Source organism: Heterodontus francisci, chromosome 3 (assembly GCF_036365525.1).
Source record: "Heterodontus francisci isolate sHetFra1 chromosome 3, sHetFra1.hap1, whole genome shotgun sequence".
Classification (NCBI taxonomy): Eukaryota; Metazoa; Chordata; class Chondrichthyes; order Heterodontiformes; family Heterodontidae; genus Heterodontus; species Heterodontus francisci.
This window is the reverse complement of record NC_090373.1, coordinates 60504163-60522529: the sequence shown is the minus strand read 5'-3', so window position 1 is coordinate 60522529 and position 18367 is coordinate 60504163. Positions and strand designations below refer to the sequence as shown.

The window sequence follows — 18367 nt, the reverse complement described above, 5'->3', positions numbered from 1 at the left end:
GCATCGTTGGCATTCTTGTCCCCTTCATCACCCTCTTCATAGTCATCTTCGTCTGAGCAGGCCTGCTGTTCCTCCTGTTCCTCTATCTGTAGAATGTTGTCTCATCTAATTGCAAAATTGTGCAAGGCACAACAGACAATGATTATTCGTGACACCTTCTGTGGCGTGTGCTGAAGAGTCCCTCCAGACCAGTCAAGGCAACGGAATTGCATTTTCAGCATGCAAATGGTGTGTTTGATGGTTCTGGTGGATGCATGAGCAGCATTGTACCTCTCTTTCGCAGTGCTTTGGGGCTGCCGCACTGGTGCCATCAACCATGTGCAAAGGGGATAACCCTTGTCATCCAGGATCCAGCCTACTTCGACTGGTTCCTCAAAAACTGCTGGCAGCTGTGAGTTCCTCAAAATGAGTCATGACAGCTCCCTGGGAAATGTGCGCGAACAAGCATGATTCTTCATCTGTGGTGGCAAACCAGTTTAACGTTTAAAGAGTGGAAGCCTTTGTGATTCACAAATACAGCAGGCTGGTCCTAGGGAACTCTAAAGGCCACATGAGTACCGTCGATCACCCCTTGCACTCCAGGGAACCCAGCATTGGCACCAAAGGCCGCAGACCTTGCTGCCTGGCTGTTCTCGTCTACAGGTAAATAGATGAAATCATTGGCTCATCGAAAAAGGGCATTGGCCACCTCTTTGATACACCTATGGGTTGCAGACTGTGATATGCCACATATGTCACCCCCTCCCGCTCGCCTTCAGGGATGGGTTCTCAGGAACAAGGGCTACCCAGTGAAGACATGGCGACTGATGCCTGTGAGGAACAGTTGCAACGCAGCAAAGGAGAAATACAACACTTGACAAGGGTTCACCCGAGAAACCATATGGCAGGCCATTGGGCTGCTGAAAATGAGATTCCAGTACCTCGATCGATCTGGTGGAGCCCTGCAGTATTCCCCAGTGAGGGTCTTGTGTATTGTGGTGGTCTGCTGCGCTCTGCACAATTTAGCACAGCAGAAGGGGGAGGCCTTGCATGAAGAGGACATGATTGAACGCCAGTCCTCAACCAACGAGGAGGATGTGGAGGAGGTTCATAAGCAGGCAGCACCGAAACTTGAACCCCTTCCACCAGAGGCCAGGCACATTCAGCGATGGGCCAGGAAGGCAAGAGACAATCTCATACTTACCCACTTCCAGCCACTATGATGACCTGTCAGAATGAACTCAATAAAGACTCCCCTCAATGTATTCAGTCTGTCGTCTCCTTTCTATTTGGGTTCCATGCCACGTGCCCAGCTTAACCACGCAATCTAGCACATCTGAAACGGTTACCAAAGAAGGGATATGCCTACATTGGCAGCCCAATAAGTCAGCATCTCACAATTAAGGCATGAAAGAATAAGCATTTTCTACAATGAATGTGAACTTCAATAATGCTGAAACTTTATAACGCAAAACAAATGGCAAATGTCAGACATCTGTGAAACCCCAAGTCCAGGTGGTTTTCTGCTTCCACAACCTGTGATAGCAGCTGGGCTGGAGGCAGGCTGCTGATCAGGCCGCCGCTTGGCCTTGATGGCTTTGGCAGCTGTCCTCTGGTTGCCTGAGTTCTAGAGAGCCCCGGCTGCCTGAGGGTTTCCTGCCGAGGTGCAGGACTCTCCTCAGGCATTGTGGCTGACTCACTGGCAGAGGGGCTGTTGAGTTGCTGTACACAGTCAGAGCGTCCTGAGGGGAGCCTCTAGCTGTGGAAGTCAGCGTCTTCTCCTCCCTTTCAAGGCTCACTTGAACCTCCCTGCTGACCAGAGAAGGATAAGGACCTGGAGACGACTCCAGGTGTCTCGTCCTTCTCTCACCTTGCCACTGCTGCGTTGAGCTCATGGCCAAGGTGATGGTGTGCAGTTCTGCACACATTTGTGGGATCTGGCTCTCCATGAGGGTCACCAGCCTTTCGGATGAGGAAGCCATGCGCTCACATACCTGAGATATGACAGCACTTCTAGCATGGATGGACTCTTCCATTGTCCGCTTGTGGCTGTATATGGCCTCTGGCAGCTCCGCCAGATGTTGCCGTACATTTCTCTGCAACTCCAGCATGTCCTGTGCTGTCAATACCAGAGGCTCGTCATTAGCTTGGGGTCAGCATGGACATCAGCTGGCTGCTTGGGCACATGTGCGGTGCGCTCACCAGCTCGTGACCCTGACTCGAAAGCCGAGTGTAAACCCACCGAGGAGGACGTATCTGTGCTGATGGAAGGTGCAGAAGAGTCATGTGACACTGCATCCTCTGACTGCTCCTCCTCAGAGGTTGGCAATTGTCTTCCTCCAGTTGGAGCCTCCTGTGGCTGGCTACCTGCATGAAATAACACAAACATGTGTGGGTCAGGCAGTGCAGATCTTGTCATGCCAGCCATGCGTGATGTGGATCTTTAGATGTGTGTTGGTTGTCGAATAAAGAGAATCTTCACTCTCTTATGCATAGACTCCAGTCTTACCAACTGCTACTGAGCAGCCGCACGGGGTCCCCGCTAACTCCAGTGCCTCCTCGTCAGCCATCGTGAGAGGCAGTATATCTGGAATTCTTCCACCAGTCCTTGAGGTGTTCCTGGTATGGGCCCACTTGTCCTACAAGTGGAAAGAGGGAGACAGTAAGACTTGGCTGGAAGAGCGAGAGAGCAGTTCTGCTAGTGGCTGCCGCTCGTCCGCTGCTGGGGTTTCCTATGCGGCTGCTCCCCACGTCTGGTCCCAGGGGAGGTAATGGGAGTGAGCTGTGAAAGAAGGCGGCCTGTGACCAAGATGCAGCCATGCATCTGGCAGGATGTGGTGATGTCTAACCCCTTTACCAGCGCCTTTGTGGTGCCTCCCTCCCTATGACCCGCTGCCTCCCATGTAGCCAAGTGCAATCCCCAAAGATGAGAGAGGTGTGGAGCATTCACCTTGGCAGAATGAAGGAGGTAATTGACTCTCTACCTGCACTGCACCCATGTTCGGGGGTGGGGGTTTGATCCCACGGCTGCTTACCTCCTCTGCAATCTCCATCCAGAATTGCTTGGTTAGGTGGGAGGACCTCTTATTTCCATCCCTTTGAAAGGGAGCCTCCCACCTTTCCCTTGCAACCTGGAAGAGAATCTCCAGGGAGGCATCGCTAAACTGTGGGGTGACCCGGTGTCTTGCCTCTTCCATTGTGTGGCGTCCTTCTCCAGGGGTGCGGGGGGTTGTCCAGGAGTCACTACACTACCGGGTTCAGCAGCGATCAGCAAAGAGCAAATGACTCAAAGGCAGCAATGCAAGCAGGTTGGCAGGGCTTTAAATATGGCACCAGCACCTGCTCCAGAGTCATCCGACACAATAATCAGCACCTCAGAGCCTGCCCCCATTATGTAAGTGGACGGGCCCCACGCCTCCATTATGATAACTGACTACCCGCCGCGTGATTGTGGTGGGCTGGCCACACATGTAACGAGCAGCAACAGCATCCACTTCTGAGTAAGCCGCCGGAAACCATAACGGGTTAACTAAATTCAGCCTGCTGTTTTTTGGATGAGACACTAAACAGAGGACACATCCAGTTTATCAGGTCGACATAAGAGAACCTATGACACTACTTGAAGAAGAGCACCAGAGTTCTCCCAGCATCCTGGACATTATCGATCCCTTAAGCAACATTATTAAATCTGATTGGCTCGTCATTTATCTCATTGTTGTTTGTGGGATTTTGCTGTGTACAAACTGGGTTACATTTTGACATCTAGTTACTTTTGTACTTTTTGACTTGGCCCAAGAGGTAGGTTATAAGGAGCGACTTAAAAGAGGAGCAAGAGGCAAAGAGGTTTAGGAGGGAATTCGTAAAGTGCTTTGGTGAAAAGTGCATATGTAAATAAAAATGTTTTCTTTTATTTACAGTAAGCTACACTTTGTGACATTATTATAGAATGGGTACTGCACAGAAGTCCATTCAGCCTGTCGCATCTGTGCCAGCTCTCTGCAAGAGCAACTCACGTAGTCCCACGCCCCTGCCTTTTCTCCGTAGCCCTGCAAATATCTTTCTCTTCAAATAATTATTTTGAACTGCCACTTCTGTAAGCAACATGCTAGGTGTCGTGGCAAAATAGAATATGGTGTCTGCACATGTACATCAAAGTACTAAACAAAATACACATATACACATTGCTACACATTTTAGCCCATATTTGTTTTGTGAGATATTCTCTAAAGAGACAATTTGATGGTTCAAAATGGTACTTTAGTCCTTTTAAGATTACCGTATCTTAAAACACCGCACCAAACAGCACGACCAAAAAAGGAAAGAAGGTACCAGCCCTTCGTTTTGCAAGCTGGAATGTCAGAACTATGTGTCCTGGCCTGTCGGAAGACCTTACACAAATCAACGATTCTCGGAAGACCGCCATCATTAACAACGAACTCAGTAGACTCAATGTAGACATTGCAGCACTTCAGGACATATGCCTCCCTGCGGGCGGATCTCTAAGAGAGCAAAACTACACCTTCTTCTGGCAGGGTAGGGATCCTGAAGAACCAAGACAGCATGGAGTGGGCTTCGCCATCAGAAACTCTTTGCTCAGCATGATAGAGCCACCCTCAAATGGCTCGGAACGCATACTGTCCATCCGACTGTTCACCGCCTCTGGTCTAGTACACCTACTCAGCATCTATGCTCCAACACTCTGCTCCCCACCTGAAGCTAAAGACCAGTTCTACGAGGAACTCCATAATATCATTAGTAGCATCCCCAACACCCAACACCTGTTCCTGCTGGGGGACTTTAATGCCAGGATTGGGGCAAACCATGACTCATGGCCCTCCTGCCTTGGGTGCTATGGCACTGGTAAGATGAATGAGAATGGCCAGAGACTGCTAGAGTTATAGAACATAGAACAGTACAGCACAGTACAGGCCTTTCGGCCCATGATGTTGTGCCGAACCTTTAACCTACTCCAAGATCAAACTAACTACCTACCCTTCATTCTACTATCATCCATGTACCTATCCAAGAGTCGCTTAAATGCCCCTAATGTATCTGCTTCTACTACCACCACTGGCAGTGCATTCCACGCACCCACCACTCTCTGTGTAAAGAACCTACCTCTGACATCTCCCCGAAATCTTCCTCCAACCACCTTAAAATTATGCCCCCTGGTGATAGCCCTTTCCACCCTGGGGAAAAAGTCTCTGGCTATCCACTCTATCTATGCCTCTCATCATCTTGTACCCCTCTATCAAGTCACCTCTCATCCTTCTTCGCTCCAATGAGAAAAGCTCTAGCTCCCTCAATCTTTCTTCATAGGACATGCCCTCCAGTCCAGGCAGCATCCTGGTAAATCTCCTCTGCACCCTCTCTAAAGCTTCCACATCCTTCCTATAATGAGGTGACCAGAACTGAACACAATATTCTAAGCGTGGTCTAACCAGGGCTTTATAGAGCTGCAGCATAACCTCGCAGCTCTTCAACTCAATCCCCCTGTTAATGAAAGCCAACACACCATATGCCTTCTTAACAACCCTATCAACTTGGGTGGCAACTTTGAGCGATTTATGGACATGGACCCCAAGATCCCTCTGTTCCTCCATACTACCAAGAATCCTGTCTTTAAGCCTGTATTCCGCATTCAAATTCGACCTTTCAAAATGAATCACTTCACACTTTTCCAGGTTGAAGTCCATCTGCCACTTCTCAGCCCAGCTCTGCATCCTGTCAATGTCCCGTTGCAACCTACAACAGCCTTCCACACTATTCACAACTCCAGCAACCTTCGTGTCATCGGCAAACTTGCTAACCCAGCCTTCCACTTCCTCATCCAAGTCATTTATAAAAATCACAAAGAGCAGAGGTCCCAGAACAGATCCTTGTGGACACCACTGGCCACCGAGCTCCATGCTGAATACTTTCCATCTACTACAACCCTCTGTCTTCTATGGGCCAGCCAATTCTGTATCCAGACAGCCAACTTTCCCTGTATCCCATGCCTCCTTAATTTCTGAATGAGCCTACCATGGAGAACCTTATCAAACGCCTTGCTAAAATCCATATACACCACATCCACTGCTCTTCCTTCATCAATGTGTTTTGTCACATCTTCAAAGAATTCAATAAGGCTTGTGAGGCATGACCTGCCCCTTACAAAGCCATGCTGACTGTCTGTAATCAAACCATGCTTTTCCAAATAATCATAAATCCTGTCTCTCAGAATCCTCTCCAATAATTTGCTCACTAACGACGTAAGACTGACTGGTCTATAATTCCCAGGGTTATCCCTATTCCCTTTCTTGAACAAGGGAACAACATTTGCCACCCTCCAATCACCAGGTACTGCTCCAGTGGACAGTGAAGACGCAAAGATCATCGCCAAAGGCGCAGCAATCTCTTCCCTCGCTTCCCGTAATATCCTTGGGTATATCCCGTCTGGCCCCGGGGACTTATCTGTCCTCATATCATTCAAAATTTCCAGCACATCCTCCCTCTTAACCTCAACCTGTTCGAGCATATCAGCCTGTTCCACGCTGTCCTCACAAACGACCAGGTCCCTCTCACTAGTGAATACTGAAGCAAAGTATTCATTTAGGACCTCCCATACCTCCTCCGACTCCAGGCTCAAGTTCCCTCCACTATCCCTGATCGGCCCTACCCTCACTCTGGCCATCCTCTTGTTCCTCACATAAGTGTAGAACGCCTTGGGATTTTCCTTAATCCTACCCGCCAAGACTTTTTCATGTCCCCTTCTAGCTCTCCTAAGTCCATTCTTCAGTTCCTTCCTGGCTACCTTGTAACCCTCTGGAGCCCTGTCTGATCCTTGCTTCCTCAACCTTAAGTAAGCTTCCTTCTTCCTCTTGACTAGCTGTTCCACATCTCTTGGGGCGGCACAGTGGCGCAGTGGTTAGCACCGCAGCCTCACAGCTCCAGGGACCTGGGTTCGATTCCGGGTACTGCCTGTGTGGAGTTTGCAAGTTCTCCCTGTGTCTGCGTGGGTTTTCTCCGGGTGCTCCGGTTTCCTCCCACAAGCCAAAAGACTTGCAGGTTGATAGGTAAATTGGCCATTATAAAATTGTCACTAGTCTAGGTAGGTGGTAGGGAAATATAGGGACAGGTGGGGATGTTTGGTAGTAATATGGGATTAGTGTAGGATTAGTATAAATGGGTGGTTGATGTTCGGCACAGACTCGGTGGGCCGAAGGGCCTGTTTCAGTGCTGTATCTCTAATCTAATCTAATCTAATCTCTTGTCATCCAAGATTCCTTCACCGTACCATCCCTTCCCTGCCTCATCGGGACAAACCTATCCAGCAGTCGCAGCAAGTGCTCCCGAAACAACCTCCACGTTTCTGTCGTGCATTTCCCTGAGAACATCTGTTCCCAATTTATGCTCCCCAGTTCCTGCCTAATAGCATTGTAATTCCCCCTCCACCAATTAAATATATTTCCATCCCGTCTGCTCCTGTCCCTCTCCATGACTATAGTAAAGGTCAGGGAGTTGTGATCACTATCACCGAAATGCTCTCCCACCGATAGATCTGCCACCTGGCCTGGTTCGTTGCCAAGCACCAAGTCCAACATAGTCTCCCCTCTAGTCGGCCTATCCTCGACGACCTCCCTTTCTGCAGCTGTGATACTATCCCTGATTAACAATGCCACTCCCCCACCTCTTTTACCTCCCTCCCTATTCCTTTTGAAACATCTAAACCCCGGAACATCCAACATCCATTCCTGCCCCTGTGATATCCACGTCTCCGTAATGGCCACAACATCGTAGCTCCAAGTACTGATCCATGCTCTAAGTTCATCACCCTTATTCCTGACACTTCTTGCGTTAAAATAGACGCACTTCAACCCATCATACTGGCTGCAACTTTTCCCTGTCAACTGTCTAACCTTCCTCACAGACTCTCTGCACTCTGTATCTGCCTGTTCAACAGCTACCCCATCCACTGATCCGTAGCTCCAGTTCCCATCCCCCTGCCAAACTAGTTTAAACCCTCCCGAAGAGCTCTAGCAAACCTCCCACCCAGGATATTGGTGCCCCTCCAGTTCAGATGTAACCCGTCCTTCTTGTACAGGTCCCACCTTCCCCAGAAGGTATCCCAATGATCTACATATCTGAATCCCTCCCTCCTGCACCAGTTCTGTAGCCACGTGTTCAGCTGCACTCGCTCCCTGTTTCTAGCCTCACTAGCACGTGGCACCAGTAACAATCCTGAGAATACTACTCTGCTCATCCTGCCTTTCAGCTTCCAACCTAACTCCCTATATTCGCTTTTCAGGTCCTCATCCCTTTTCCTAGCTATGTCATTGGTACCAATATGTACCACAACCTCTGGCTGCTCCCCCTCCCCCTTAGGAATCCTGTCGACTCGATCCGAGACATCCCTGACCCTGGCACCCGGGAGGCAACAGACCATCTGGGAGTCTCATTCGCGACCACAGAATCTCCTGTCTGTTCCTCCAACCACTGAATCTCCTATCACTATCGCTCTCCTATTCTCCCCCCTTCCCTTCTGAGCCACTGGGCCAGGCTCAGTGCTAGAGACCTGGCCACTGTGGCTTTCCCCTGGTAGGTCGTCCCCCTCAACCGTATCCAAAACGATACCTGTCATAACCTCTGCATCACCAACTCATTCTTTCACACTAAACCCTGTCACCAGGTTTCTTGGAGACACCCAAGATCACGCCGTTGGCACCAGCTGGACCTCATCGTCACAAGGTGAGCCTCTCTAAACAGCGTTCAAATCACACGCAACTTCCACAGTGCGGACTGCGACACCGACCACTCCCTGGTGTGCAGCAAGGTTAGCCTCAAACCAAAGAAGCTGCATCACTCGAAGCAGAAGGGCCGCCCGCGCATCAACACTAGCAGAATTTCTCATCCACAGCTGTTACGTAAGTTTCTAAATTCACTCGAAAAAGCCCTTCAAAACACTCCCACAGGGGATGCAGAGACCAAGTGGGCCCACATCAGAGACGCCATCTATGACTCAGCAATGACCACCTATGGCAAATGTGTGAAGCGGAATGCAGACTGGTTTCAATCTCACATTGAAGAGCTGGGACCTGTCATAGCCACTAAGCGCATTGCACTGCTGAACTACAAGAAAGCCCCCAGCGAGTTAACATCCGTAGCACTTAAAGCAGCCAGAAGTACTGCACAAACAACAGCCAGGCGCTGCGCAAATGACTACTGGCAACACCTATGCAGTCATATTCAGCTGGCCTCTGACACCGGAAATATCAGAGGAATGTATGATGGCATTAAGAGGACTTTTGGGCCAACCATCAGGAAGATTGCGCCCCTCAAATCTAAATCAGGGGACACAATCACTGACCAACGCAAGCAAATGGACCGCTCGGTGGAACACTACCTAGAACTGTACTCCAGGGAAAATGTTGTCACTGAGACCACCCTCAATGCAGCCCAGTCTTTGCCAGTCACGGATGAGCTGGACGTACAGCCTAAAAAATTGGAACTCAGTGATGCCTTGATTCTCTAGCCAGCGGAAAAGCCCCTGGGAAGGAAGGCATTACCCCGAAATCATCAAGAGTGCCAAGCCTGCTCTACTTTCAGCACTGTACGAACTGCTTTGCCTGTGCTGGGACGAGGGAGCAGTACCACAGGACATGCGCGATGCCAATATCATCACCCTGTATAAGAACAAGGGTGACCGCGGTGACTGCAACAACTACCGTGGAATCTCCCTGCTCAGCATATTGGGGAAAGTCTTCGCTCGAGTCGCTTTAAACAGGCTCCAGAAGCTGGCTGAGCATGTCTACCCTAAGGCACAGTGTGGCTTTCGAGCAGAGAGATCCACCATTGACATGCTCTTCTCCCTTCGACAGCTACAGGAGAAATGCCGTGAACAACAGATGCCCCTCTACGTTGCTTTCATTGATCTTACCAAAGCTTTGACCTTGTCAGCAGACATGGTCTCTTCAGACTACTAGAAAAGATTGGATGCCCACCAAAGCTACTAAGTATCATCACCTCATTCCATGACAATATGAAAGGCACAATTCAGCATCGCGGCACCTCATCAGACCCCTTTCCTATCCTGAGTGGCGTGAAACAGGGCTGTGTTCTCGTACCTACACTGTTTGGGATCTTCTTCTCCCTGCTGCTGCTCTCATGCGTTCAAGTCTTCAGAAAAAGGAATTTTCCTCCACACAAGATCAGGTGGCAGGCTGTTCAACCTTGCCCGTCTAAGAGCGAAGACCAAAGTATGGAAAGTCCTCATCAGGGAACTCCTCTTTGCTGACGATGCTGCATTAACATCTCACACTGAAGAGTGTCTCATCGACAGGTTTGCGACTGCCTGCACCAAATCTGACCTAACCATCAGCCTCAGGAAAATGAACATCATGGGACAGGACGTCACAAATGCCCCATCCATAAATATCGGCAACCACACTCTGGAAGTGGTTCATGAGTTCACCTACCTAGGCTCAACTATCACCAGTCACCTGTCTCTCGATGCAGAAATCAACAAGCGCATGGGAAAGGCTTCCACTGCTATGTCCAGACTGGCCAAGAGAGTCTGTGAAAATGGCACACTGACACAGAACACAAAAGTCCAAGTGTATCAAGCCTGTGTCCTCAGTACCTTGCTCTACGGCAGCGAGGCCTGGACAACGTACGTCAGCCAAGAGCGACATCTCAATTCATTCTATCTTCACTGCCTCCCGAGAATACTTGGCATCAGGTGGCAGGACCGTATCTCCAACACAGAAGTCCTCGAGGCAGCCAACATCCCCAGCATATACACCCTACTAAGCCACCGGCGCCTGAGATGGTTTGGCCATGTGAGCCGCATGGAAGATGGCAGGATCCCCAAAGACACATTGTACAGCGAGCTTGTCATTGGTATCAGACCCACCGGCCGTCCTTGTCTCTGCTTTAAAGACGTCTGCAAACGCGACATGAAGTCCTGTGACATTGATGACAAGTCATGGGAGTCAGTTGCCAGCGATCGCCAGAGCTGGCGGGCAACCATAAAGGCGGGGCTAAAGCGTGGCGAGTCGAAGAGACTTAGCAGGTGGCAGGAAAAAGTCAGAAGCGCAAGGAGAGAGCCAACTGTGTAATAGCCCTGTCAACCAATTTTATCTGCAGCACCTGTGGAAGAGTCTGTCACTCTAGAATTGGCCTTTATAGCCATTCCAGGCGCTGCTTCACAAACCACTGACCACCTCCAGGCACTTACCCATTGTCTCTCAAGACAAAGAGGCCAAATAAGAAAAAGATATCAAATTTTTATTAAGCATAAGCAATTATGAAACCTATTTTTAAAATGTTTCTTGAATACGTTTTATTTGGACATTACCTGTAGAAAGCATTTGTCATGATTCCCGATTGGTGTGGTTGATCAAGGCATTACTCCGTATAGCACTTAGTCATGCATACTGGTAGGTACCTAGTTGGATCCCTGTGCTGAGTTAACTAATTTCAGCAGTTGGGCTGCTACAATTGCCCTTGGGCTTCTGAGCTAAGGAGTGAGAAAAGTAATCCAGCATTCCCCTGCTGATTGCCATCTACAACAACAACAACAGCAACAACTTGCATTTATATAATGCCTTTAGTATAGTAAAACAATCCAAGATGCATTATCAAACAAAATTTGACACTGAAGCGCATAAGGAGGTAATAGGTCAGATGTCAAAAAAGTAGATCTTAAGAAGATTCTTAAAGGAGGAGAGAGAGGTAGAGTAACAGAGAGGTTTAGGGAGGGAATCCCAGAGCTTGGAGCCTAGGCAGCTAAAGGCACAGCCAGCAATGGTGGAGTGATTAAAATCTAGTGCCACGTATTGGAAAATGTGCATGTGAACATTTCATAAAATGAGATTAGGCTTCACTGTGATGCTCTCCTTGGTTAAATAACCCTTTGACACTCACTGTCAAGGCTCATGTGAAGAATGGGCATTGTGCGAGGTACCAGAGATGGTCATTCTTTTGTACTTAAACAAAGATCAGCATTTTCAGGTGAGGATATAAAAAAAAAAGCTTGTCATTAACTTCATGATCTGTCAGCTATTTGAAAGTAATTAAAATATTTGCTTATCTAACTGTGTTTCTACTCCAATTAGATCAAGGGGAGGTGATAGTGTAGTGATCATGTCACTGGACTAGTAATTTACAGCCCAGGCTAATGCTTTGGGTTCAAATCCCACCATAGCCAATGATGAAATTTGAATTCAATTAAACATCTGGAATTAAAAAGCTAGTCTAATGGTGACCATGAAACTAATGTCATTTGTTGTAAAAACCCATCTGGTTCGCTAATGTCCTTTATGGAAGGAAATCTGCTGACCTACATGTGACTCCAGACCTACAACAATGTGGTTGACTCTTAAATGGCCTAGCAAGCCATTCAGTTCAAGGGCAATTAGGGATGGGCAATAAATGCTGGCCTAGTCAGTGACACTGACATCCCACAAATGCATTTTAAAAAAACGTTTTCAGAAATTTTAATCTGACTCTGGTGTTTTTTTAACAAATCAGTTGTGGTAATACATACCAAAAGAGAAAGATGCACAGAAAAAGATCAGTTGGTCCATCAAGTCTATCCCATCCAGTCCCATCACAAGTAAGCTTTTTGATCCTCAATGCTCCCCATTCACCAGCAGCCGTTTAATCTCCTAAAGAATCCGAAACAAAACAGATTAAAAGACACCTAGGTTAATGCAAGGGAAGAAGAACTCTGAAATGCCACTTCCATCTCCCAAAAGTCAGTCATTTACAACACAGAAGGAAGCCATTCAGCCCATCGAGTCAATGCTGGCTCTCCACAGAGCAATCCAGTCAGCCCCCGCTCGATCTCCGTAGCTCTGCAAGTTCATTTCCTTCAAGTGGCCATCCAATTTCCTTTTGAAATCATTGATTGCCTCCCCTTCCACCACCCTCGTGGGCAGCAAGTCATTACCACTCGCTGCATTAAAAAGTTCTTCCTCACATTCCCCCTGCATCTCTTGCCTAAAACCTTCAATTTGTGTCCCTAATCCTTGTACTATTAGTTAATGGAAACAGTTTTTCCTTGACTAATTTATCTAATCCCTGTCATAATCTTGTACACCTCTATTAAATCTCCCCTCAATCTCCTTTGCTGTAAGGAGAACAACCCCAGCTTTTCCAGCCTCACCTTCTAACTAAAATCCCCCATCCCTGGAACCATTCTGGTAAACCTTCATTGCACCTTCTTAAGGACCCTCTCATCCATCCGAAAGTGTTGTAGGCTGTTTCTGATCATGTTAGGGTCATTCAGCCTTGCTGGTCATGACCGAACCCACTTATTTACGGTTGAAGGTCTGGGCTTACCCTTATGAATCACAGTGAAGGATCATGAATAATGCAATCGACACAGGTTTCAGATTTCGAATAATAAAAGTATGTTTAATATGTACAACGAATCTCAATATGGAGAAACCGATGCTAACGTTCCTATATGACTAACAACAAATAGATTACTTCCCCTTGGACTTCTTAAACTAAGCCCCTCCATGTTCCCTTACTCATGGGTGGTTAACTCTCAACACTACGCTAACCCCCTTTCGAAGGTTTGGTTGGGTTATGCAGAGGTAACTCTCCACACGGCTGTGAGTTGAGTATGCTGCTGCTGACTGCGGATGAAATGCTCACCCTGCTGACTTTGGCCGCCGGGTCGTGTCTTTTACCATCAACGTCCTTGGGGGCATGCAACTTCCTTTGGTCCTGGTTGTAGAGAGAGCAGCGTGCTCTGATCTCCTGTCCTGTAGAGCTGTGTGGCTGGTGTCCGTATGACATCAACTGTTCGACCCTCCTCTCCTTCCTCAGGCAGCTTCAGTTCTACTGTTTCAGCGGTCTTGCCTTTTTCCACCAAAACCGAATGTTCCCTTGTTTTCTGACTGATCTTGACAGACGGTGGAAAATGCTTCGATTGGTCCCTGGGGAGAAAGCTTTGTTTGAATGTGTAATATTTTCCCGCCTCTCATCTAGATGGTTTCGGCGGGAGGTGGGGTGGGGGGGGAGGAAACAATGTGAACTGCTGGTCTTACGTCATCTAGTTAAGTACTATACAAGGTGTGAACTGTTTCTGATGAGTTCTGTTGTCCAGACCGATTGCCTTGATTATATCAACCGGTGGATTTCATTGACTCCTTTGCCAGCTTAGAGCCAGTGATGACGTGGGTGGCTGGCTGACAGCAGAAGGCAATGTCTCTGTTAGGTGGGGTGGGTTTTGGTTTAGCATTTGAAAAGCTTGTCCTTTCTGGTCTGAGACCAACAGCCTGTCCTTTAGTAACTGTGTTTTAAACAGGGTCCTTTTTGCAGCCATTTTTCTAAAACTGGGGTTTTACCCTGGCGAATAAAGTCTTGGATTAAAAATGATAATTCTTCAGTGTGGTGACCAGCAAGGGATTCAGTACACCATTTGGGGCCTAACCAGAGCTTTATAAAGTTTCAGCATTATTTCCCTGCTTTTGTACTCAGTGCTTCTACTTATGAAGCCCAAGATCCCATATGCTTTGCTAACCACTCTCTCAATATGTCCTGCCATTTCAAAGATGCACATGTACCTCCAGGTCCCTCTGTTCCTGCACACTTATTTGAACTGTGCCATTAAGTATATATTGCCTCTCCCTATCCCTTCTGTCAAAATGTGTCACCTCACACTTGACTGTATTAAATTCCACCTGCTACTTGCCTGCCCATTCTGCTAGCCTATGTATGTCCCATTGCAGGCAGTTCATAACATCCTCACTGTTTGCCACGCCTTCAATTTGGTGTCATCAGCAAATTTTGAAATTCTACTCTGCATTCAAAGATCCAACTCATTTATATATAGCAAAAAAAGCAGTGGTCTCAGCACTGACCCTTGGGGAACACAACTGTCTACCAACCTCCAGTCTGAAAAACAACCATTTACCACAACTCGCTGTATTCTGTCCTTAAGCCAATTTTTTTATTCATAAAGGCACTGACCATCCTAGTCCATGAGCCTCAACTTTGTTAACCAGCCTTTTATGTGGCACTTTATCAAAAGCTTTCTTAAAATCCATATAGACAACATCTGTCACATTCCCTTCATCTACCTTCTTTGTTACTTCATCAAAAAAGGTGATCAAAAATCAAGTTTCAGGAGATAAGTGATGGCAAAGTACATCCCCCAACATCCCACTATGTTTTTGTGCAAAGATATTGGCCTCCTCCTGGAATTCGTCCATCTCTTTTTTTAAAGTTTGCAGTGAATCCGTAGTCATCCAGTGCGACCATCAAGATAATTTTTTTTAATTAATCTTTCACGGGATGTGGGCATCGCTGGCTATGCAAGAATCTTTTGCCCTTGAGAAAGTGGTGATGAGCCGAGTTCTTGAACTGCTGCAGTCCACGTGGTGTAAGTACACCAACAGTGCTGTTAGGAAGGGAGTTCTAGGATTTTGACCCAGTGACAGTGAAGGAATGGCGATATAGTTCCAAGTCAGGATGGTATGTGACTTGGTCTTCCATGCATCTGCTGCCCTTATCCTTCTAGGTAATAGAGGTGACAGTTTGAAAGGTGCTGTCCAAGGAACCTTGGTGAGTTTAGCTTGTGAGGAATAAGGGTCCTAACATAAACAAACTCCTGTGAAGACCGCAAGGCCACATTGAATAACTATCATTAATTACAATCCTCTGTCTATCAAACCCCAAATCTGGCCTTCAATCCCACAGGACACTATGTTGTATAGTAATCTATTACATGGCACCTTATTCACAGCTCTTTCCAAAATTCAAATGTACAATTTTTATCCGTCAACCTAGTATTTTAACCAGGTTGGTAAGACATGGCCTTGTTTTCCAACAACAATATTGTGAGTATTTAATAACTCTATCACTGCCAAGGTCACTTACTGAGTATCACATGACCTGTTGTAACAACTTTCCTCTAACAGGCATCAAGCTAATGGGCCTATAATTTCCCAATTCTGACCTGTTACCTTTTTTGAATATCAGTACAACACGAGCCTCCTTCCAGATTGTAGGAACAATCCTGGGCTCCAAAATTAAATATAAAAGCAAGGGGCTCACTTAGTACAACTCCCAATACTTTCAACATCCTCAAGTGAATGCCATCTGGACCAGCAGCTTGTTCTGATTTGAGATCAGTCTTTTAGCTTCTAAAGCCTACTCAACCTTCAATTAAATTTGGAGCTATGTTCACATAGATATTTATTATGTGCGAATGATAATACTGTAACTGGGAAAAAAGGTTTTCATGTGTGACATAATGTGACAAAACTCTTTTGTTCTCATTTTAGCTGGTTGTGGACAGAATCTGGGTCTCAGCCAAAGCTAGAAAATGCTTTGGGTATTGGAGGCATTATGTACCCTACCATAATAGCCATTGATGCAAGAAGAAAAAAGAAAGTACTCATGAAGCGTTCATTCAGTGAATTTGGAATAGCTGAATTTTTTAGGTAAAGATCGAAACTTTTCATTAAGTTTTTATATTGTTTTAATCACAATTATGTCCAGTTTTGTGTGCCCTACCTGAGGAAAGATTTCAAGTTCTTGGAGAAGGTGCAGAAGACATTTAGCAAGATCATACCAAGAAGCAAATTTATAGTCATGTGAAGAGAAAAGTAAAACTAGGACTTCAGTCATTATAATAGAAAATGTTAAGAGGAATTCTGACAGAGGTGCTCAAAATTATACTGGGTTTTTATAAAGTAAATCAGGGCAAGGTATTTTGACTGGCCAGTGAGTTCAGTGTATAAATTGAAGGGATAATTATCAAAACAAAGTGAGAAATTAGAAGTATTTTTATCTGCTGTTACGACTGAGGCAGGAGGAGTGTATTGTTTATTCTAGTCCCACTTCACCATAGGTCTCAACATATATTTAAATTTTCCCACTTATGGATACAGTCAATCATATACTCTATTTTCCCCAGAATAAAACACACCAACCAGGTTTCTTTAATAAACCACAAACTTATTAGTTTATTATAAAACAAGTCTTAACCAGTAATGAAGTCAAGCATAAACACACAGATTGAAATATAAAAGCTCCATTTTTACCTTAGTCCCTCACACACACACACATATATATACACACGTACACCGGTTAACCAGAAAAATAAAAGGGATTTTTGTTTAGCGCTCTGTTACAAAAAAAAGACAAAAAAAAAACACTTAGACTGAATATTTGCTCATTCTTGAAGAAAAAAAAAGAGAAGATATGGAAAAATGTCCTTTGTTTTGGTTTGATGTCCCAAGTGTGTATAGATGGCTGTCACAAGGATCTTCCTAGAACAGTTCTTTCTAGACAATGTTGAAGATCAGTTTGGGTAGGCTTTCCAATAAGTGCAGCTACAGAGACTTCAGATAGGCCTTACAGCGGAAGTGTGCCAACAGGGGTTACAGTTCCCACACATTCAATACACAGGGTTTCTTCAAATACGGCAGGAAAGAGGGGACTGACATACTGGACATACAGGGTATCTTTCAAAGGGAAAGAAAGAGATGAGTTGGGTTTTCTTGGAAGGCAAAAACCAACTGTCTTTTGTAACAGTTCAAAGTGAAACCAAAAACATTCCAGAAGTCAAGACTCTTGACCTCTATAAATCTTGATCTGTCACTTCTTTGTAAACATCTCACCAAGTCAAAACCAACCCCTGCTGGGTAATTATCTGCAGACAGGTGCCTTCCAGTAATTTTTTGTTTTCATGCTCAATCCAAAAACCTTCTCGTGACATCCCTCAAAAAAAAACACAAAGTTCCAGCATCTCTTCAAGCTTCCAGATGAATCAATGTCCATAATTCAACAATAAGTCCTTAAAAACATATTTTACAAAAAAAAAAGGAGCAGTCTCGTAACAATACAAAGAATTGGTAAGATATGTAGGCCTATACTTTATTGGACACTGGCCAGCCTACCAAGCCCCAATATGGCAGGCAAAAAGTGTGCACACATTTCCTGCTGAAAATGTGTCACACATAATATTGATAATGGAAAATATGTAAATGTTCAGGGCCCACCTCTAAAGCAGACATTGGTTCCATTGAATATGCAGATAAGGGGCTTAACATTTGCTTGAGGGTCCAGTGCAAGGTTGGTTTGCTCTGAGGCAGTTGGTGCCAGTACCAGCTACACTAAGTAAAACCGACTTTGGGATTGCCTGCTACCAAATAGGTAAGTTTTTGAAATGTACTTATCTGAATGTGAACCCCACACTTAAAGAATGTGTGCCATCTTCTATAACCCAGTTTTCATTTACCTGAGATCTGCTTCAACTCGAGCAGAAGCCCACCCTTAGTTTAGTCTTTGCTAACTGACTGTTCCATTGAAATTAGGCCCAATATCGAGGAAGCCTTGGGCCTCACCATTTAGATGCAGAGAATGTATCCTGCAAATCCCGCAACTG

At 46.2% G+C, this 18367-nt stretch overlaps 1 protein-coding gene across 1 annotated transcript in view; it reads left to right on the top strand.

Moving 5' to 3' along the window:
• LOC137367011 (protein disulfide-isomerase A6-like) overlaps positions 1-16422 on the top strand; it is a 35797-nt gene extending 19375 nt beyond the window's left edge. Inside the window, exon 11 of the mRNA XM_068028511.1 lies at positions 16260-16422. Coding sequence (XP_067884612.1) covers positions 16260-16422 — 163 coding nt within the window. The remainder of the gene's footprint in view (positions 1-16259) is intronic.
• Positions 16423-18367: the final 1945 nt, after the last annotated feature.